At 42.2% G+C, this 22,882-nt stretch overlaps 1 protein-coding gene across 1 annotated transcript in view; it reads right to left on the minus strand.

Annotated features, from left to right (window-relative positions):
- CKMT2 (creatine kinase, mitochondrial 2 (sarcomeric)) overlaps positions 1–21,630 on the minus strand; it is a 25,738-nt gene extending 4,108 nt beyond the window's left edge. Inside the window, exons 1-10 of the mRNA XM_009886865.1 lie at positions 21,580–21,630; positions 15,711–15,784; positions 12,017–12,189; positions 10,499–10,697; positions 9,219–9,314; positions 8,225–8,446; positions 5,747–5,832; positions 3,107–3,230; positions 490–624; positions 7–132 (exon numbers count right to left, since the gene is read on the minus strand). Of these exons, the coding sequence (XP_009885167.1) occupies positions 7–132; positions 490–624; positions 3,107–3,230; positions 5,747–5,832; positions 8,225–8,446; positions 9,219–9,314; positions 10,499–10,697; positions 12,017–12,168 (1,140 nt within the window). The 5' untranslated portion in view covers positions 12,169–12,189; positions 15,711–15,784; positions 21,580–21,630. The remainder of the gene's footprint in view (positions 1–6; positions 133–489; positions 625–3,106; positions 3,231–5,746; positions 5,833–8,224; positions 8,447–9,218; positions 9,315–10,498; positions 10,698–12,016; positions 12,190–15,710; positions 15,785–21,579) is intronic.
- Between the last annotated feature and the right edge of the window lie 1,252 nt (positions 21,631–22,882).

Genomic DNA, 22,882 nt, shown 5'->3' on the forward strand with positions numbered 1-22,882 from the left:
GGTTACCTCTGAGCGACCCATGCGGTCCAGGTTGGAGATATCATACACATCTGCAACAGCTGCGGTGTCCACTCCGCCAGTGCCACGCTTTTGCAGACGCAGGTTCTCCAGGATTTTTGGAAACCTGGGATCCTATCAGAAGAAACAGGTTTGAGCTTACTGCCTTTTACCATGCGTATGTGCCGAATCATTGCAATGCTATTATCCATGACTTAATAGCATCTGCAGAAGGACAGGCAGAGATGGATAGTTTTCTCAGTCCTTGGATTACAACCTGTCTTGGTTGCTGTCTGCTGAGTAGATTAATTTCCATAACAAATACAATAATTTGCAGGAAAAAAAGTGTGCTAAATTAGTTGTGCATTATCCCTGGGACCTTGTTACATATCATGCTAACATGCAGTCGCTGTAAGCTGTCATTTTTCATTTGTTCCTTTATAAATCAGAAGAGATGACTTATGTCACTGGCCTTTTAAATGACTTATGTACCTTGCTAAGCCTGGGCAGTTTAACATGGACTCCAGCACGTAAACCAGTTCCCAGGTTGGAAGGACAGGTCAGAACATATCCAAGACGCTCGTTCCACATGAACTCCCAGCCCCGTTCTTTAATTAATCTTTCCACCTATGAGGGCAAGAAGAAGAAGAAAAAAAAGAAAGCAAAAAGACAGCATACAGACGTCTTATTTTAAGATGTATGCTTATAGCTGAGGTTCTTTTCAACATCTATCTGTGTCAATGATGAACTTCACTAACACCAGTGGAGTTGCATAAATTTACACCGGAGTACAGTCTGGTTTGGGCCTGATGCAAACATTTGCACTCATCAAGTACCAAGCTCCCCAGTGCATATTACAAGCATTTCTTCATTGTTTTCTCATTACCACTACCTTGCAGACTCTTTGTCACTTTATCACAAAGCTCCCTGTCATGGTGTTTTGGTATAGCCTTAGCCCATGAAGCCGTATCTTCACATAAGAATTACAGCTTTTGCCATGCATTTCTAACCTTGGTATTTTTGGAGCAAGGTTGCAACAGACAAGCCCAAACGACTCAAACACTACGAAGCAAACAAAAGGAGCTGAAGTTGAGTTTTGTGTAACTTTCAAGGTGGTGCCATGACTCTTGGGGGAGGATACTTGACTTCTAAATGCCTAATATTAATAGCCACACTTCCATTATAAGAAGACAGCATACCTTGTATATAATGCTTTTTATTAGTAGATCTCTGACCAGATTAGAAAGGAGAGTGAAATAATTATCTACAGAAAAATCACAAGTGTCTATTGACCTTTTGAATAGGCTGGTACTCTGTTCATTCATCTACGCTTCCTAGACTTACTTCTGTGATCCAGATACAGTTTCAGTTCAGTTATGTTCTCCTCTAGAGAAGAATCAGATACATAAAACAGCTTATGCTCACAAGACCTCTGCAAACATAGGTGAATACTACTGCTCTGCCAAAAGATACAGAATAAAGGACTCTCCTGACATCACTCATACATTGTGTGAGGACACAAGAATTGATGTCGGGAAACTAGACCTGATTTCATGCCTCAGACTCCTGCTCTGGTTGCAGGAGACCACTTCCCATGGCCAGGTCCATAGGTCCACTTCAGCTGAATTTGAGCTAAGTGCAGTAGCAGATGCTCTGGGAACAGCATCCCCAAGCCATGTCACCTGGGCCACCACCCAGGTACACTGTTCAGTCTCATGGCTATACCGTGGAAACCTAAGAGGTTCCAGTTAACCATCCAGATGCCAAAGAAGCATACATTGGGTGCTTTTGTTTTTCTGTGTTCCCAAACACACTGCATACTCCAATTCCCTATGGATGCTCTGACCTTACCTTCCTCTACTTCTCAGGGACCACTTCCACAATCAGAGGTTGTAATTCCATGCTGTCCCTACTTGGCCTTGGTTTTTTTTTGCCTGGGGCTGTGCAGTGATATGGAAGGGGTGCACAGCTGTATTACCTCTACAGTTGCTGGGGGTTGTTGAGACAGGGGTGTCTCTAGAAAGCCAGAGAAGCTGTTTTGCCAAGGTGAGAGGAATGAAACAGGTGGTCCTAGGCTGGCCCAATATGCATTTCCATACCCAGGAAGAAAAGCAGTGTGATGGAGACAAATACTGTCCCATCATAGTTCAGATGAAGTAAGTGTGCCAAGGACCACAATGAGGAGAAATACTTGTTTTATGCATCCCAAACATTCTTACAGTCTTGGAGACAGTTTCACGCCCATTTCAGCCTTCCATAGCTTAACCTCTGGGCTTTTCTGTACTATGGCAATCTGTCCAGGAGCAACCTGGATGAGAGTAGTGGAGAACCGTGTTTGGCCATGCCACCTGTCACACTACACCTTGCTATGTTGCCTGTGGGACACAGTAAAGTCCTCTTTCTCTGTTAAAGTTTTTTTTTCTTCTGTGCCAGAGCAGTACACAGTGCTGCAGTGGCCCAGAGCCCATCTGAGATGTACCTGGGTTGTCTAGACAAAATTGTTTTAACCCACGTGCCGCCTCATGAAGGCGTTTTTATCTCTGTGAACAGATAAACCAGGAATAAAATCCTGAAGCCCTGGCTATCAGTTCTTAATATTTTAATCACAAGACTCCATCTTTCCCCAAAAGTGGCAGTGAGCCAAGGTTTTCTATGCCCTGAGTCCTGTGCACAACCTCAGCAGCATCCACTCTGCTCCCAGCATCAGGGGTAAGAACCAGGAGGCTGGGCAAAACAAATTCTTCATTCAAGCTAATCAAGCAATCCAAATAAAATGCTTGATTTATGAATTGCCACAGCCTGCAGGCACAAAATGGCCAAAAAAAAAAAAAAGAAAAAAAAAAGGATATTTCTTTAGCCAGCCTGTGCTTCAGATTTTAAAGGAAAAGCTACAGAGACAGTTTGTTTATTTTTCCCTGCAACTCAGCTAACAATTTGCCTGTGTTTCCTTCTTTAACTGCATTAGTGTGGGTTGCTATGTGGACTGGTGTCTGGTGTTACTACATTTTGTTGCTCCCGGAGATGTCAGTTCAGTATGAACCACAGTAAGCAATGCTGACAACAGCCCAACAATAAACAAACAGGAATAGCAAACTCATTGAGACACTACCTCTTTTAAACCACGGCAAAATCTTTCAAACACCCGTTTCATGTTGCCGCCTTTCTCCATGGAGATCACCCTGGTGTGGTCCTCTTCATTAATCCAGATGAGAAATGTCTTGTCATTGTTATGCCTGGTTGAGAGCGGAAAAAAAGAGTATCTTTAAAAAGACAAGCTCTGAAAAGTAATTCTCAGTATCCTTAGTTTTATCACCATTTTTCAGGGCTGTGGAAAGGCTAAGCGCAGCAAAATAACATTGTTCTGTGGAGCTTGGGATTTGAGCTGCTTTCACAGTTGGACCCCCCATGCCAATGGCATTACGCGGGTTTCTCAGGCACAGTGAAAAGAACACTTTTTCTGGTAACATCATGCTGCTGTGGTGCTGAGCAAGGAAAAACCTGTTGTCCTCTAGCCCGAGCACAGCCAGGAGGTGCAGCAAAGGGAGAAGCCAAGCTCTGCATCCTCTGTCACCAGAGATGGGTTTTTATTGTTTAGAAAACTGTGTGGCTAGGAAAAAAAACCTGAACATGCACATGCTGCTGGGGGGGGGGGCAAGCAAAATATCCTTAGTGAGTAGTATTCTTCCCTAAATCAAATCCCAGTGCCCTCTGTACCACTTGGTAGCAACGGATTGCCGCATCAGTCAAGTTCCATGTCCGAGGACAGCAGCTGCACGTTGCTTCCAGACAGCGCATTAGCAATGCTGGCTTGTCAGTCAAGATAAAAATGCCTGAAGATACCCACTCTTGCTTCAAACAGATCAGTTGTGGCTAGGTTTATTAAGTGCTGGGTCAAACTTGAGGTCACTTTGCCTGGCTTTTTTTCCACTTTCTCTGTCTTCTACTACAGCCTTTCTACAGCACGTAGAAGGTGATTGATGGGATTAGACTCGTTGGTACAAACAGTGCAATATTACCAGGTTTGTAACATGTGAAATTTGAAAGTTCAAGTTCACAGAGAGTCTGGTTTTCAGCTGGGCTTTTGCTGCACCTCCTTTCTTGTTACACTTGGAGTTTGCCAATGCAATGCTGAGGAGGTGTAAACATCCTGTGCCCTGACGTTACGGCCACCCGAGGTCCAGTGACCTCGTCGTCAGTCACTTACATATGTTCAGGGGAGGGTTTTCCAAATAGTCTGAGGTTGGCCTGACTCAGCTGCCCCTTTAATTAACTGAGTCCCCCCATTGCTTTAAGGAACGCGGAGGGAGGCCAAGCTGAGTGCAGTTAAATCGTGCCATTGCCCCTAGTGAGGTCGGTGGGAATAGTCCTGCAGCCTGTAAAAAGCACAGGATCACAATCATTATAAGCAAAATAATTCCCAGAACGTGTACTCTTTTTGACAACCATTTCTTGCAAGGGAAAGGGAGGTTTTCCAAATATGGCTTACTGAAATACTTTGCAACCGTACCATTTTTTTTTCCACTCTGCCTGATATTTCACATGTAAAACAAGCCAAGAACCAGGTCTGGTTTATTCAGGAGATCCCCAAATAGCATTTATAATGTTGGTACTTCTCCTGTTTGTTTGTAGAGACAATGAATGGGATGCCTCAAATTTATGCTTTTCCTCTTCCTCAGATTTAAATGGGAACTAATTTGAAGCTTGTTGAAATACAAAAATCCTCACGGATTTCTAACAGGTCATCAGGTTTCATATGTGATAATGTTTCACAGCGCCTGCTCCCCAGCAGAAATCATGTTTAGCTCATCACAGAAATAGTGGCTATGCTTCTGAACATGACCCACTATTATCAGACACTGCTTGGAGAACAGCTGGGTTTTTTTTCCACACAAAGTTCCATCCTCAGTGGAAGTCCTGAACCTGCCTAGGGCAAGGAGATAGGCTGGGTGACTCCTCAGAGTCCTTTTTAGCCTAATTTTTCAGAATTAAATCATCTGGTAATGCCTAGAAGTATACCAGGATAGACGCAGATGCCATGCACTGCACAGTCAGCCCCATCCTCTGCTCGTGGGTGTGTGCACTGATCTCGGATCTATTAACCCTTTCTCTCCACAGAAAATGTTGTATTTAGGCACAAGATATGTCAAAGTGTGTTGTGAAAGTAGAAACAAACCTAGAACAAAAAAGGAAATTCATCTTCTTCTGCATGTCCTCTTTGTCAAGCTCATTTGGAAAGAAAGGGTTGCTTTCAGCTCTGGGAATTAAAATAACAGTCTGTCTCTTGACAGCGGGGAGGGGGACAGGAATTTGCAATGCGGTGTCCTGCAGCTGTACGGCCGGTGGTTCCCAGCTGACAGCGTGGCTACAGTCTGGTGTTAGAGCTGCTTTTGTAACCTCGGCTCTGCTGACCGCGTGGTGACTCACGGGCTCTTTCCCAAATCAAATTTTTATCTAGAAATAGAGAAATTGAGATAAAAACCCAAAGAAAGAGCCATGCCTACGATGCTATGTTGTGTGGATAATATTAGTGATGCTTCTTGAATGTAAAGGTCTTATCCATTCTGCTGTTCATTACTGGACTTTGGGTTCTTTTTTAAATTAAGCAAGATATTATTATTTTTTTTTTTTAAACCAAACTGAATATGCTGTGAGTATGGGGACGGAGAGGCTGCAAGGTTAGGATAGGCAAGGAGATTTGTAACACAATCTTTAAAACACTACACAAGCTTCTGCGTGTCACACAACATACCAGATTCCTCTGGCGTCTGGCCAGTCACGTGCCATCCCCGCACATGTTAGCAAAGGGGACACTGGCTTATCAAAGAGAAAATGATCCTGGAAACCAAAATGGGGCCAAAGGGAGAGAGAAAGAGAGAAAGAGAAAACAAGACAAAATTAATTCAAGTTTATTCAAGGAAGCAGTATAGGGCTGTCTGATATATTTTATGTGAGGGCAATCAACGTACAAGTAAATCACATAGTACAGCTTGTGACTCTGGTTCTTTCTTCTGAAAACTAAAAGCAGTTTACTCAGGTGATTTTCTTGAGTCTTGCAGATTCTCACTGGCATTGGTAATATGACCATGCTTTGCCAAAAACGTTTTTCAAAGGTAGGAAGGAATGGGAGGTGGAGACCTAATACCACATACACACCCGAAAGGGTACTGTGGAGGGACCTGACTTTTAGCACCAGAGATGTTTTCTGCATACAGACATATTTCAGGGTAGGAGAAGGCAACGAGTCCTTAAGGACTGGAAGAAAAAAAAAAAAAAAGCTAGTTCTGAAAAGATATTTCTCCAGCACAGAGATTTAGCAATTTATTCTGAGCATGAAGTCAAGGTAGGAATTAAACCAGTGCTAAGCTTGACCTTTTGGAATCCCAGACTTGTTCTGTTCCTTAATAGAGATGCTATTTCTGATTTAATAAATGTAGCACTTGCAGTGCCACCAACTTGCCATATTCCAGATAATTTAGATTTTTTTAAACTGAGCTGTTTTTTTCCCAAAGCAAATAAGAATTTGATTTTCATGTGTGTACTGAAAAATTATTAGTTCTTTATTTCTCAAACACTGCTATATCAAATGCTGTGCGTGGGCTTTGGGGGGATGTTGGTTGCTTTGTTTTTTTTTTTAAATCTAGGGTTTAATTAAGAATAGTGAGTCAAGCTATACAGAATAAATACGACACGGTAGACAGGTTCATATGTTTTACTTCTTTTTCCCCTTAGTGGAGAATTTTAGGTTTTCATCTTTGAATGCCCTCTGATGGACATGATACCACTAGAACCCCAAGCATGCAGAAAGAAAAGGAATGGATTTCTCTTTGCTCATCACAGGGACACAATATTTCCTTCCTCAGCTTGCTCCACTCAACATTTTTGCTTGAAAGAAAAATTCCCCTTCTTACAAGAAAACATATGAGCACTATTAGTTTCTCTTAGATACATATGGCCCAAATCTTCAAAGTACCAAACACGTTCTGTGCTGAATGCCATTCAGCTAGCACTGATTTGTTCTTACTGAGATCAAATGGTGCTTATTGAAGGCTGGCGGAAAGCCTGATACCAGAGTTTCAAGGTCCTAAAGTACTGGAGTAGGTAGGCAGTGGTATTAAAGATGGAATCTGAGGTTACGACATTCAATGCTCTGATTTATATAAAATTGCGTTACCGTAAAAACAAACAAAACAATGTAAAATACTGATTAGTGAAGCCTATTCCACTTCCCATAGGATTTAGCTTTAAGCCGTGAAGGAATTACATTCTCCACAATCCTATTTCGAACGCTGCTTTCTGAGGAGCTTTCTCCTACTGAAAGAGGCAATGAAATAAAAACCTACGATAGGTCATCAACATCTTGTCAATAAAAATACCACCAAAGACATTCAATTAAAAAAGTTACTGACCTTACATAAATTCTTAACTCCTGGTTAATCCAGACTGTGACACCTAGTTCCAGGGTTATAAATAGTTATGTTACTTCATCAGCTCCCTTTTGGTTGATGTTATGGATTAATGTGCCGTGAATATATCTAACAGGGTACAGCCATTCTTTTGGATATTTAAAATGCTCATTCGAGGTTTGTTTGACATGTCACATGCTGTGACAAAATCCATGATGAAAATCCTTGTGTTTCCATCTGTGTGACAATGAAAACTCTTGTTATGGGCCTGACCCTTCAAGTCCTTAAACACAGTTACAGGACTGCGAAAAGGTCACCTGGGTGCAGTTGGCTACAGCCATTTGGGGGAAATTAGAGTTAGTGTAGTTTTTCGATAAAGAAATTACAGCCAAAGCTCCCCACCCCGACAGTCTGGAATACAGATAATATGTAATGCTTGTCTCAATGTGATATTTTTAGTTAGAATGGTTATTAATATAGAAAATATCAATCTTTGCTCAAGGAAATTACCAAGAAAAAGTCCTGAATTTGCTTCCTTATTTGTCCAAAGAGGTGGAAGCAGCCATATATATTTGATTGGACACAGGTCTTGCTATCCAGAATATAACTCCACATTTTGGACCTGCGCAGTGATGTCCTCAGCCAAAATATCAACCCTGGATGATTTGTCCTTACATTAAAAATATTAACAGGCCATTAACTGCTGGGTTAATGCTGTGATTATCCTCGTTAGCTACACAGGAAAGCACGTACCCCAGAGAAAGCTGAAGATTAAGATAAATGTGAGTAAATGAAGGTGGTGTCAGCACTGGCGGTATACTTACATCAATAAGCTGCTGCTGATCCCTCTCGGACATATTTGTTAAGCTGTAGTACTTTCCAGAGAGGTCTCCTTTCAGCCCAGCAAGCGCGGTGACCACAACGTTCTCCACCTCTCTCCTCTCTGCCCTGGTGCAGGCGGGAGGAAGGCTGAGGCCCCGGATGCTGCGCCCAGTACGCACCCGGGATGAGAGGACGTAGCGCTCATCAAATTGACCATGGGAGATCTGAAAGAAGAACATTTCATTAGTTCACACACAGTCCCCCATGTTGTACTCCACCATTAAAAAAACCGAAATCCCATCATGCAAAAAGAGGAAAAGTTTCTACTTAAAAAAGAGGGGCATCTTTCTGCCCAGGCATGATGGCCTCTCCATGAGATCACAAATACTCAGGATACAAGGAGCTCCTCAGAGTTTCAGACACAAGGAGGTGTTTTTTGAGAACAACACGTTTCTTTGGCTGAATGAATATGGCAGAGTAACCAGCCAGTCCTTCATAGTCCCAAGATATAAAGTAATCTGTGCGACTTTTGGAAACACAGATATGGGGAGAGGCAGGGGGCCAAGGACAGGAGATCCTTTGAAAGAGGAAAGCTCAAGAAGATGCTAAACCACAGAGCAGCTGAACTATGAAAGAAATGTTAAGCAGCAGGTAAGCTCTGATCACATGTATGTGGGTGTAGTGGAGTCAACTCCTGCTTTCATTCCAACCGTTAGACACACAGTTATCCATAAGCTCGTGAACAGACCCACAGTGCCAAGTGAGACTGTGGCCCAAATGCATAGTACAGTTGGAACTGATCCCCCTGCTAGGAACAAGGTAGGAATGCAGCTGTCTTGCTGTTAGGGCCATGAGTGGTGCCCCACTTTCCTTAACCCTAAAATTACTCTCTTTGGAATTGGATCAGGAAGAAGAAAAGTATTATTATGTACAATACCATCACTATAAGAAGCAGCCCTGAGCCTTTATTGTCTCATCATTTTATTTCAATCCTACCTTGGATGCGTCCAGGTCCGTGTGGTGCTTCATTGTCCGTGGATCATAGCCGTTATGTCTCGCTTTAATGACAGGGTCAAAAATCTCAGCAAACACCTATGGAGTCAAGAGAATCTAGAAAGAGTCTGCAGCATCACAGAAATACTTAAATGCATCAGCTTCAGCCACAGGAGAAGTCCCATGGCACTGGCTCCTGAGTGACAGATGTAAAGGGGGCTTTGCAAGTGCAGACAGGGGTAAATATGAGAAAATATATATAAATATGCTTTTGACCTAGACAGTGCTCTGCAGCAGTTTCTCATCTTCACAACAAAAAGAAGATGCAATTGCACCTTACTTGAGTTACAAGCTTACTCTAGTTACCACAGACAGGTACTGGATGTGGTGACAACCAGGTTATGTTTCAGGATATATTACTAACAGAACACACACTCAGAGTCCCCCAGCAGCTTGCCGCTTGTTTTTAGGTCATGTGGGAGTACCCTATGTCTTTACTGCCATGGGATACTAGTCCTTGTTAGAGCCCCTTGGCACAGGTGTGTCAACACCAATCACAACCACACCTTCATGCGGATGAGAAGCAGTGGCACATCTAAATGAGTAAACGACAGGAGCTGATAATCCAGAATGTCAGATGTCTCAGTCCATCCTTAGCAGCCCAGTGTTTGGGATGTTCTTAGGAGAATGTATAATAATAGGTACTATTGTACAGTAGACTGAAGGAAGCAGACCACAGAAGTCAGTAAAAATAAGAAATTTCTTCCTTTTTCCTCTTGTCTTCATTCCAGAGTTAAATAAACCTGTCCATCCTAACGCTGTCCGTCTTCAGTTTTCATCATGATCCAAAAGCTGTGGCTTAATGATGTCTGGCACTTCCCAGAAGACATTTTTGTTTCACTTCTACCTCTGCTGTTCCACAGTGTAATTTCCATATTACCTTTATTTTGTGTGTCTGAGGGTTGCATAACTTTGCCATAAACTAAGTTTAGTCGCAGGAAGGAGGGCATCTGCTGGAGGCGGGTAGCAGCTGCTCCTGAGCAGGTGCATTTTATTAACTTCAATTGCAGCAGAGTGGGCACCTGCAGTAACGCCTCATATTCACGCATTTCCTAATGTGGAAGAGTAGGGAAAAAACCATTTTTATGCACATGGCCCGCACCTTATGTACTCTCTGGGATACAATGCATACCCTACCGGGAACCTGTCTTCATCTAAGGAGCTCTCGTGAACAACACCACGAAAACTGAACAAAATACAACAGTATTGTGGAAATGTCTTACCTCGTAGGATTCTTCGTCACCTGCCACCATGCCTACAGTTTTAATGAAAGGATGGCCAGGATTGTCCACCCCGGTTTGGATGCACTGGTCCAGGGTGTAGCCATTGGGAGTCATCTTGTCCCTCAGCCGAGAGTAAATGCCCGGTGTGAGGCACTCAGCCATGCAGTTGTTATGTTTGCGGAGATCAGGATAGTCGGCGCTGAAGAGAAGAAGAATCCCAAGCAATTAATGCATCACCTTGGAAGAGTTTATTGCTAGTTTATGAAGCTATTAAAGGGATCATGCGACACAGAGTGCACACCACAGTTTAAAAGTATAATTAGTTCTTGGTCTATCATCTGTTGCATTAAATTTTAGGAAGGGTGGAAGATTCAGGTCACTGAAAGTACTCCATGTTGCACACTGGTGGGCCACCACACGGACAGGCAATTGCAGCTTTCTGCTACTTGGGGCCATCAGGAAAATGAATCCCACTGAGCTCTGAAAGTATGCTAAGCCCCATGAAGTCGCTTCTGAGACACTCTCATTCAGAAATAAAAGAGCTCAACATTGTTTTGTTCAAGTAGGAAGAGAATTAAGCTTAGCTGAAGAAGTTCTTTGTAATTTGGAGCCCAGGTACGCTTACAGCTTAGTGGACATCAGTGGGATTGTCTGATCTATGTCAGCTGGGACGATTGTTCTTCTGCAATATCTGTTTTTGCTTTAATGGCATTGTTATTTACAGAAAGTTTCATCTTGTACTAAGCCAGGGAAAATAAAGATGTTATGCTTTAACAAGGCTTTTTTTTCAGACCAAATCTACCTTATATTGGTGATGATTTGCTTTATGCACAAGTCCATTATTTCTGTAAGAATATATTTTAACTAGAATACTATTCACTACTTAAAAAAAAAGTCTGTCAGAGCCTGATCGGCACAATTATGGCCAGCAAAGTCAATCTACAGACAAGAAGGTCTGTAACTAATTTCTAAACATCAGCCAGCCAGTTTGTAACAGAATTAGGAGTACTTCAGGTACAGCAGTTATATGGGAGATCTCTTTACTACTGGCATAATTAAAATATCTTCACATTTCCTAATGGTAGAGTCTGTACAATCAGCCAGTCCAACAGGTTGAGCTGAAAAGTGTTCAATAGCTGCAGCTGATAAGAAAAAATAAGGACTAATTCAGTGTTCTGCCTAAAATTTGAAACATTTCTTAGACTTGTAATTGTTTGGCCATGAGCTTTTTGAGTGTTGATGCTGTCTCACATCCCTGCTGTCTGGTCTTGAAGGCTGTTGTTGGTTGTACCTAAAACTGGGGTTATTAATAAAGGGTGCTGTTTGTTAGGTCACACAGCCCATGGACAGACACGCATTTCCTAATGTGGAAGAGTAGGGAATAAACACAGATGGTGTGACTGCATGAGGGTTCTGTAGTTTTGATGGGGATCTTCTTCCTGCAAAGAGTTAAACATTGCTCCTAGCCCAGTTAACAGGGCACTGTGCTCAGCTGACTGCCTAAACCTGAGTCCTTACCTTGGAGGGAAGAGTTTCCGCTTTTCCTGAACAGCAGCCTTCACATTTTGCTGGTTGAGGAGGTACCCAGTGGTGAGCACCCCTGTACCTGCGGCTGCAAAGAGTGCAGTGGTTGCACGGCCAGCCAGGAGACGACAGAAGGTGCTAGCCATTCCTCTCAGAGGATAGGATGCCTGGAAGAGAAGACAGCCCAATGTCAACCCGTAAGTCCTCATACTGTCCAAATGAAGAGTAAACCCTCATTTTTAATGGTAGCCCTGTAAAAGAAGAAATTTATTTTTATTATTGGTTTGCATTTACATAGCGTGTTCAGAAAAATGGTTAGTATGTATGTGTATTATTTCTATACCTGTACCTTAGGCAGAGTTGGAAATCAGTTGAGTTTTTCGGTGTTGTATTGAGCACACAATTCTAAACCCAACATCCTGAATATTTTAATTGTTTTAATTACTTAGGGCCATAATTGAATCTTTTACCAACAACATCTTCGTAGCAACAACACATTACAGAGACATCTTTTCAGTACCAAAAAGGTACAGTAAGGTACAGTTACATGTGGTAAGATATGGCATTAGCTAGGTTGCTCCCTTCAGTGCTATCACCTACAGAAATTCTTGCACCTTTTCCATGGTAGCTGGACCTGTTAAGCACTTTGTGCTTTTCTTTCCATATGAATAAAGTTGGGTTAGGCTTCAACTCGTCATCCATCTCACACCATGGGAACAGAGATATGCTAGCATGTTCATAGTGGAGCTAGGGGGTTGGGATTATGTCTGCAGTATAGGAGATCTATAAGTCTAGGAGAGAAAATGGTATGTTCTGTGAAAGTCTAAAGGAGAAAATGCACATTTTTTTCTTCCAAGAATCAGAATTTGACTAGTATTGCCGGTGACTGAGTTTTTCAGGGAGGTATAACTCCTGTTTAAATAAAGGACATAAATTCCAATCTGTGTCGTTGACAAAAGCTTATTCTTAAAACTAGGCTCTGATTAATCATATTTGGGAAATGGACATGAAAGAGTTACAAGAAAACATTAACTTCCCCCAGGATATGCTGCTTCAGTTGTTTTTTCAAAGTTTTAAAAAATGTAATTGTTTGTGTAATCTCTTCACTATACTTTCGGAGGTTAAACTAAGCACCTCAAAGCATTTGGTTTTGTTTTCAGTGAACAGAGTGTTCTAACATCCAATAATTTTCCTGTAGATTTGGGCTAGTTAGCTAGTTAGCCCCAAACCCTGTAATTCTTTGCTACTCCTATCTAAGACAAATGCAATGTTGCATCTATATCTTCTCACTTGGTAAAAAGATCTTCTCATCTGCTTGCACGGTTTTCTGTTGCAAAGCAATGTCTTCTTTGTACTTTAGTCACCTACATAAGATGAGAAACACAGCTGTGTTTGAGTCATTTGTTTCATGTCCTGTATCTCGTTTAAGCGATTTTATACCTGAGTTTTGTTATTCGGTCTCCTCCATGCTTTCAATATGCAATATACACTTATCTAACTTTTCTTCCAGAGAAAGGTGCTGTCTGGTTGACAGAAATGTGAATCTTTTTTTTTCACTGAAAGAATTAACCTAAAACAGAAATGGGGAGAGACCACATAGGGAGGGAATTTATTTTTTTTTCCACCCATTAGCAATACACTGTGATTTCCTCAGCTATTCCGAGTCCTCGAGAATTAGTTGCACTAGAGTATAATAAAATGCATGCTGACACCAGGCTAGGACAGGAGGCAGATCATTGTCTGTAGCCTTATCTTATCTCTAGGAGTGGCTCCCCTCCATCCATTAATTTGTTTAGGTGAGTTGCAGGACAGGCTTTCATGACTACAACAGGATTCCTCCCTCCCAAAATGCAGTGGGAGAATGTTTGACTGTAAATCAAAATCAAATATGAGGTTTGTGATGGAGGTTTTTGCGCTGCTTTCTCTTCTGTGTATTTAACAGATGGTTCTTGTGCCTTTTCACAGTATAGCATCCCCATCCTACACTCTGGAAATATTTGCTTATGACTAATCTGCACAGAACTATTATTGTTATACCAAAGTGTCTGAGAAACAATACATGTATTTTCATAGCAGCTCTATGTATTTATAGTTCTGCTTCACAGATGCCATCTTTACTGCAAGGAATTGGCTGGCAGTCAAAATCCTGTCCTGAAAATGAGAAGCCGTATCAAAATCCCACCGCAGACAATGACATTATGACTTCAACGACCCCAGGCACTCATCAGCATCTCCGTCAGTCTGGATTTTTTGGGAGCTTCTAAATCCTGTGTCACTTTAAGGGACAAATCTGATCCGTACAGGTGATTAAATGAGAGGAATCGTATGCAGTATGTATTTAGAAAGAAGCGTGAGGCACAACAGGATAATTATAATGCTTCAGAAATAATCAGAGCAGTGCACCAATTGACTACATTGTGTACCACAGACTAACAGGTAAAGCTAACAGCCTCAGGCAGGTCATTATATTTAGCCATGTCACATATGTGCTGGCAAGGCTGCAGTGTGGTGTTTGCTGTTTGCACATAACCTCCATTCCTTGTACTAATGCAATGTGACGTGAAAGTCCCATCCTTTGTAGCAGCAGCTATTGATTGACTGACTGCGTATTTTTCTACCTTTGAGCCTTTTCCAACGATCAAGGCGGCACCACAGATAGAAACAACATCCCAGCCAGAAAGTTGCTCTCTGGATCAGCATGATGTTGTGGTCTGGGACTGGAAGGTAAGCAGAGCGTGCTTTTTGCTAGACACTTGGCATTAATTTGACCTGTAGGAGCTGAGAAGTACGTGGGAGATCTGCGAGGGTGAAGGATGTTAGAAGCTGGTCTCTGTGATTTCTTTGGGGGACAAACCATGCTTGCCAAAGTTGTTAAAAGCTAAAGGTTGTTTAGCTTCTGATTCAGTGCTTCTTGTGTCCTTCGCTTTGCTCTTGCAACAGCTTTTGGGCAAAAGAGCGCCCGATCCTGGAGCAGCTGAGCAGAGCAAACCACCTGCAGAACGGGATGTGTGAAAAATACCCTGGGCGGCTGCGGGTAGCTTGGCATCCTTGGCTGTCAGGCTGAATGGCAGTGTGCGCCTGAGGTATAGGGTTGTAACAGAAATCACAGCCTGTGAACAGAGAGAAATAAACCACCTGGAAAAAGAAATAAATGAACCTGGGGGAAAAGGAACCAGTTTGAAAAGGCAAAGAGACTTTCTTCGTAACTCAAACAGGGAAGGCTTTGTGCCATGGCTGATCTGCAAAATACAAGGACGTTGTACCTTACTCCTTCTACTGAATGAGGATGAGTACTCCCTCCTCACTCTTATTTGTGCCTGTCTTTGACTGGATGTGCAATGTGGAGCTTTAATCCCTAAAGCAGACCCTATCAACATGGACAGTTTCATTGTCCCCTTCTCCCTTGTTCAGGCAGCATCAGCAGTTTTCTCACCATTTCAGGTCCGATACGCTAAATGGGTCTGTACCTTTGGGACAGAGTGACTGACTTGGACACCTGATCAAAGGCAGATTTTATGCTCATAAAACTGTTTTCCTTTTTGAGTTTTAATAAAGTCCCACAACACAAGTATTTTTCTCGTTGGCAATGTTATCTTCCATTGTGGCTGCGTGCCTCGGACCCCGGACATTCTTGCCTTGTTGGTTCACAGAAAAGGTTTTTCTTACCCTGAGGCAGGCTCTACTTTACCTGACAGATGCTCCTATAACAGCTCTTAAAAGCCTCCAACACTGGAGATGCCACAGACTGCGTACGTTAACTACCTAAAAAAAAAAAAAAAAAAAGGGGAGCATGGGGTTTTTTTTTTTTTTTTTAAAAAAAAACTAATGTCTAACTACACATCCCTTGTTACAGTTTAAGCCCAGCACTCCTTAGCCTAACATTTCCTTCCCCAAACTTTACAGTTCTGTAAGCAGAAGTTCAGTTTCTGTCTTTACCAGTAAGTGCCTCAGCTTTTTAAACCCAGTCACTCCTGCAGAAAAGGTGACTCTGCTGAGAAGGTGACCTGACAAGCATCAATCATAGCATCACGCGGCTGCTGCCTGCAGGAACTGGGAGACGACAGCTGGCCTTATCTTCTGCTCCTTAGGTAGGACCTTCTGATTGCAGCGTGGCATTGCCATCGCAGGGACCATCATTTGTGACTGTCAAATGCAAAGGGTCTAGGGGAACATGAAAGTTAGAATTTCTTATGAGAAGGTAAACATCATCTGGACGGCTGTGGAAAGGTGACTATAATCCTTTTTATCAAAATGGTGTAACTCCTAATTCAATAAACAGTTCTTGCCACAAGGGTGGGCTATAGTTCTGAATACAAATGCACATAATACTGCAGCACAAACTGAGTCCACGTTATGCCCTGCACAGGTAGTCCACATACAATCAAAATAGCACAAATAGATTTGCACAAAAACCTGTTGTAAAAGTTCAGCAAAGTTTTAGCATAATGAGGGTACATAATGAACAAGGCACTTTATTTGGCAGGAAACAAGACCATTTTGTTTTGTTTTTCACTTTTTTCCTGCTAAAAATAGCATGATTTCTAAGTAACACATTGCTTCAAACAAACATTTCAAAAAGGTCCATTTTGAAAGAGTCTCAAACTATAAAAAAATCTCATCAAAGCTATTTGTCAAATCTGACCTCAAGTCATTAGCAGATCCAGCTGTTTTTTTCCCCACAGAACATGTCAACCTGCCCTAACAACAAGTTTGCACCATCACCGCCTCTGTGGATTCGGAGAATCATAATTATTCCAGTCAAAGGTGTCGTTAAAGGCATAAGGTTTTTCTAAGAACACTTTCCCAGAAATACCATGCTGTGATTCAGGTTTCACTGCAGACTATCATTAATCTGACACTGTAAATATTTCATTTTCATCAGGGAATTTTAACCATTGCACAGCTTAAAAAGTTGAAAGTGCACATTTTTCTTTTGTAGGTGTTTTCTGAGGGTCTTCCCTTGTGCTTATGATGATAGAAAGTCCATTTTCTCATACATGCTTATAGAGCTACTGTAGCACAGCTGGGAAGGGGAAAAATTGATTTTTCATGATCAGAAGAACTTCTGTGATTATCAATTTTAACCCTTGAAAAGGAATCGAGCACTTGCCTGTGCTGATCAGGTGTGCTGGAAGGAAAACACCTCCATTAGGAAAGCATCCATCTTCCCTTTAAAACTATCTAGAAAGAGCATGGTCTAGAGAAGACAAAGGAGTCCCAAGGGTTAATCAACCTGAGTTAAAAAAATAAATACAACTCCTATCTTATTTTTTGGCCTGCATTTGTTTGCCTTCAGTTTGAATTACTGGCTTTTGTAATTATTTTCATCAGTTTCTTGTAGAAATTTCTACTCATTATTTGACCCACAAGTAGCTACTTAGTAACTAGCACTAACTTGCACTTTTTATAACTCTCCGTCAGTTTTTTATCATATTTTCAAATTTAGTAATCACTCTTTAGCTCTTCCCTGAACTTGTTCCATTTTGTTTCATCCCAAACATCTTCCTGATACTGTAATGGTCCTGTCATTATAGTAATGGTCATACCAGGTCTCTGAAATGGAAGCAGCAGAGCATCTCTGCGTCTACTAAGTAGCTTTTGCATTCAGAAATCATATCAGCCCCTTGGGACCGCAGCAGTTCACTACAAGGGGCATGCCGTGGTCATTGCCTGCCAAGTGCTGGCCCCTTTTGAGAGCCGCACAGTTCCCTGAACGGCAGGCAGGGAGTGATGACTGTGGTCCTCAGCATGGCCTGGGGGGCTTCCTGCCCGGAGCAGCTGGGGAACTGTTTCTGGTATGGAAGTAGATACACTTCTGAGTGAGATTATGGGATGGGGTTGTCTGCAATAGCAGGAACCTGGTTAACTGATCAGTCCTATAAATTTTTTTTACTGTTACTTTCACTTTCCTTTTAAACTGGAACGCTTCCTAATAAGAGGAAAAGTTTTCTCCTCTGTTGTGGGATTCTGAATGTACTGATAAAATATTCTTAAATGGTTCCCAATTATCATTTGTGATTTTCTACTTAAAAATTGTTTCTCTGCTAAATGTTTTATAACTACACTCACTTTGCAGAAGCTTCAAGTTCTTTCAACGCACCACAAGCTACAGGTGAATTTGGACTTTATTTTGGTAATACATAAGACAGAATTAGCTGCATCTGAACCTGCACTGATTTTTAGTTCTGTGACCATCTCTTCTTCAGTTGTCCAAAAGAGGTCTAATTTCTATGGTATTGGACACAATCAGGGAGCGAAGAGCATGAGCTTCTCAAATCCCTTAGCAGATGGCAGAGATACAAAAAATGGACCTCATGAGCACTGTGGTGCCAGCCAGTGCTGTAACCGGGATGGTGCACCTGCTTCTGCTGCACATGGCGTCACTCGGGCTTGGCTCACAAGCCCTCTAATGTGAGTGCCAAGGTTTCTGGCTCTTATGCAATGCTCCTAGTCAAGTCATTTATCTCCTGTTTTTCCTTACCATGGTCAGGGCTCATCTGCTCTACTGTCACTCAGCACTTACAACACCTCTGTCTTCCTTTCCTTTGCAGATAGTGTGGTCTTCAGCAGCGCCCACAGCTGGGCATCCTTTAACTGCTGAAGGTGGAGGGTAAGATGTACATCTCAGCTCATATCCAGCATCAAGTGGATTTTCTACAGGTGAAGCGGCAGGGAAGGTTTTGAGTTTTTTCTTGTTAGTCAAGTGTGCTGCAAGACACTTTGGTGGCTTCCAGTATTTGAATCTGGCCAATGCCTGGAATACTTGCCTTGAACATTTTCCCCTTATTATGTCATTCTGCTCCTACTTTGGGTACTGGCTTTGCCTCATGATAACTGGTTAAGATGTCTTTTGTATGCCTCCAGGATTACTCATGCCTTTGGCCCAAGGGCAGGGGATGGAGCACAGCTCAGTATCTCCAAGAGTGGAATTTGTCACCAGCAACAGGTCCTTTAAAGTTTTATTTCCAAGGTCATTTGTACTTGCACTATCACTTGGGGAAAGCAAAAATACTGTTGTATAGGAGAGAAGGAACACAGAGCAATCGGCTCAGAAACAGTTGCTGTGTATCTTCCATGCACCAGCTTCCCTCCTACAGCGAACAGTTTTGATTAATTCCTTACAAATCATCTTGTGGATCGATGTCTGCAGCGGTTAATTGTGAGGGGAGTAAATGCAACACTGACTTAAAGTAACAGCCACTAAGCTGTACAGCATGTAGTGTTAAGTGTCTGCAAAACCAAGGTTTCTTCATTTCCATCTTCTCACCACATTGGCACCATAAAGGGAAAGCAAATTCAGAGTCAACTCGGCCTTACCTTCTCCAAAGCAGTATTCCCTTATGACTTATGGCCAGTGAATCAGCAAAACCTGTCTGAAAGGTCATGATCTTAGAGGTCATAGCTTTTATCTCTCTGCTCTCCCCCCAGACATGCTCAGCTGCCTGTAACCAATCTCCAGGACATCAATACCCTGCCAGAAGTGTATTTTGGTTTTAAAACTGTGTTTTAATACATGTGTCACCAGTGCAAATCTGGTGCTGGCTGAGAAACAGCCCAAAGGATTGCAACAATCATTTAAGGTGGAGGGGCTGTTTGTAACCGTAGTTGGAACCCCAGGATGAAAAAAAATTGGAGAATGCCTATTTCAGGGCCTTAAACCAGTTTTCCCTCTTATTCACAATGCACCTAGATTAAAGCCTCTGTTAAATGCAAAGGTACCCTGCAGAAAAGTACGGCTTTTGTACAGCAAGTCCCTCACCAACACTGAGAAGATCCTTCTTTCACATCAACAACTTAAAACTCTGGCGTTGCAAAACTCCCCTTGCTCCTCTGGCCAGAGGCTGCAGAGGGTCTCCAGGATGTTTGATGCACAGGTACCACCGTGCTCAGACTGCCTCGGCCACGTCCCGTTGCGGATGGGGATCCTGCGATCTGCACACAGGCAAAGCTGCTGCATCCCTCTCTGGGAACTTCAGAGGAGAGTGAATCATCAGAAATGCACAAAAAGCCTCTTTACCCTTTAAGGAACTTGCAAACTTTACTATGCTTTTAATATTTACAAAATAATGCGTTTGCTATTACTTCTTCACTTTCTTGAACTTCTTTTAAAGAGGAAGTTGTCAGCTCCTTTTTTTTCTCGTAATGTATTTGAACAAAGGTATTGGTTACCCTATATTTTACACTAGGCGGCACATGTGCCAAGGAGGGAAGGAAGGTACAAGGGTTACAGTGACATTTCTAGAAATAGAACTAGATTAAATATTTGAACCATGTCATGGGTGGTATTAATTTCCACACCATGTGATCCTGAGCGACATTTTAGAGGAATGGCAGAGTCATAGCTAAAGTTCACACAGGCTTATAATCACAGATAACGTAGACGCCCATAAACTGTTAAGCCGTTTAGCTAACGTTTAGCTCACTGCAGTGAGCTGAACTTTCACGTGGTGGAGGGAGGAGGAGGCTGGTCTTTTATATTTGAGAAGTAATTCCTTTGAGCCATCCTTAGCTTGAGCTAAAGCCTACAGATGCCAGTGGAAAGTTTTCTCTGCCCATCTATGGAAGTTGCTGGCACCTTAGAAACATCTGAAATAAATGTCACAAGTGACTACATGCATGAGAGACCATTTTTAGATACCCAGAAAACAGTTTACATTGCTCTTGGTTTGCTGGATCACTCTGCAGGTTCAGAGGCTACAATACAAATTAAAACCTTAAATCTCATAAAGAAATAAGGGTGGGTTTTTTTCAGTTTCTCATAGATCATTCTGAGCAAGACTCGAACCTTTTTGACTAGTCTGCATTTAAGATACAGTGTCCGGAGTGTAGAAACAATGCCTGGACAGACATCGTTCTTACTGTGCCTTAATCACAGCATGGAATATCTACAAAAAATCAACCAAATTTCAGTTTCTTTCTCCTTGTAATGCCAGAGGTCAGTGAATGGTTATAAAAATATAATAATTTGAAAAAAAAATATATCCAAACTATAAATAGATTCATATTGAATAGAGAAGACATGGAAAAGACTGTGACTCTTCATAGGTCAGACAACGACCCCTTAGTAACTACCCCTTAGTGAAAACAGGATTTTTGATTTCTGTCAGCTGAAGGTCTGGCCAGTCAGACCTGACCTGGTGAGACTCAGAAGTCCAAGTTCTCCTACTGAAGTCCAACCAAGGTGCAGGGAGGACTTGCCCTTATGAATCAATCTGACACTATTTTACAGTATAAACCCCCACACCTCCGCAGCACAGAGAGCCACAATCAAAGTCACAAAAAAACTTATTGAATTGGAGATGTTTTCTCTGAACTTGTTATACATCTGCAAATGGACTTATTTTTCCCTTACTTAAACTGTTATTTAAGGGTCAGCATTTGAAGCAGCTGCACAGTGGGCTGGCACATTTTTGCCTGCACCAAGTAGTTATGGGAATCAATAAATTACAACCAAATTGCACCACATGCTCGGGTGCTTTGAATTCATTTTTAATAACCCTCGTATTTGAAATGCTACCATTTGAGGCTAGAAAAGCAATATAGGTTGTTAAACTGACCTTGAAGCTGAAGGTAGAGACGTCCTGCTGCCTGCAGCGAGCCCAGAGTGTAAAGAGAATAACAAGTTGGTGCGCTGACAGGAGCCCAGGTAATATGAGATGGGGAAAAGGAGGTGAGGGAAACGAAAATAATTGCTGCAGTGGCCAATCCTATTTCACTGGGTTACATGAATGACATTTGCTCGCACAAGGGTGCCCTTGAGGACATAAGCGGGATGTGGCAGGAGAGGGGCATGCAGCAGTTGGGTGATGGCAACATCATCTTTCAAACGCTTCTCAGGGGGAGAGAGTTCACGTCAGCAAGTGGTTGGCCAGATGCTTAACTGCAACGTGATGCACCTCCGCTGATTCACCCTCAAGGGACCATTTAGTGACAGCCAAAAGAGAAAGGTCAAGAGCAGCTTCTGTGCTGGAGTGCCTTGCCTGCCTGAGCGGCTCCTGAGAGCCACGGAGAGCAGGATGAATCCACCTGCTCACAACCCAGATGGGAATGGGATGGGAATGGGACCCAGAATGAGCTGAAATCACAGTGGGCATTTTTTTCAATCCATTACTTTTTAATTCACAACATTAGTTCTTGACCCTTTGTCAGGTGAACGGGTGCAGAAATGTGCTATCTAAAAGGAGGGTACCTGAATCCTCCCAGTTAGAATTACTATAGCTACATAGTCGTAAAGTACTGGAAAAAATGACATGCTATGGGTCAGAAAGCAAAAAAGAATCATCAATTTCATTCACCTAGCTCTGCTCCCACTGGAAGCTGAACATTTATCAAGACTGACAGAGGAACACAGAGGCCAGTATTGTGCAGCTTTTAAAAATCCAAGACTTTAAAATGCTTTTTGGTTTGTACAGTTAATATTCCTTGAATTACACACAGCAATTTCCTAAACCAAAATCTCAGATCTTTGAAACTTTGCAAAACATAGACCTCTCTCCCCCAGAATGTCATGACTCATTTGGATTAATGAGAACCACGCATGCCCACCATAATTAAAAACAAAACAGCCACTCCAGATTAATGCATCTGGTCTACCAAGTATTTGAAGGTCCCCCTCTTTACCACACCTGCTTTTTATCAACACAACACTATGTTTCTGGTATTGATAGAAAAAAAAAAAAAAATCCAATTGAGGATCTTTTGAGGTAATATGAGTACAGAAGTATGAGCACAACAAATCCACCCCTGTGGAGGAACTGGCAGAGAAAACAAAAACCACCTTTTCCTTTTCTATTTGGCAAGAGCTCCTCTGTGGCTGTGCCACATCTTTTGCTGCCACTGTAAGACCCCAGCCTGCATTTA

The sequence above is a fragment of the Charadrius vociferus genome, unplaced genomic scaffold (assembly GCF_000708025.1).
Source record: "Charadrius vociferus isolate BGI_N301 unplaced genomic scaffold, ASM70802v2 scaffold244, whole genome shotgun sequence".
NCBI classification, from domain to species: Eukaryota; Metazoa; Chordata; class Aves; order Charadriiformes; family Charadriidae; genus Charadrius; species Charadrius vociferus.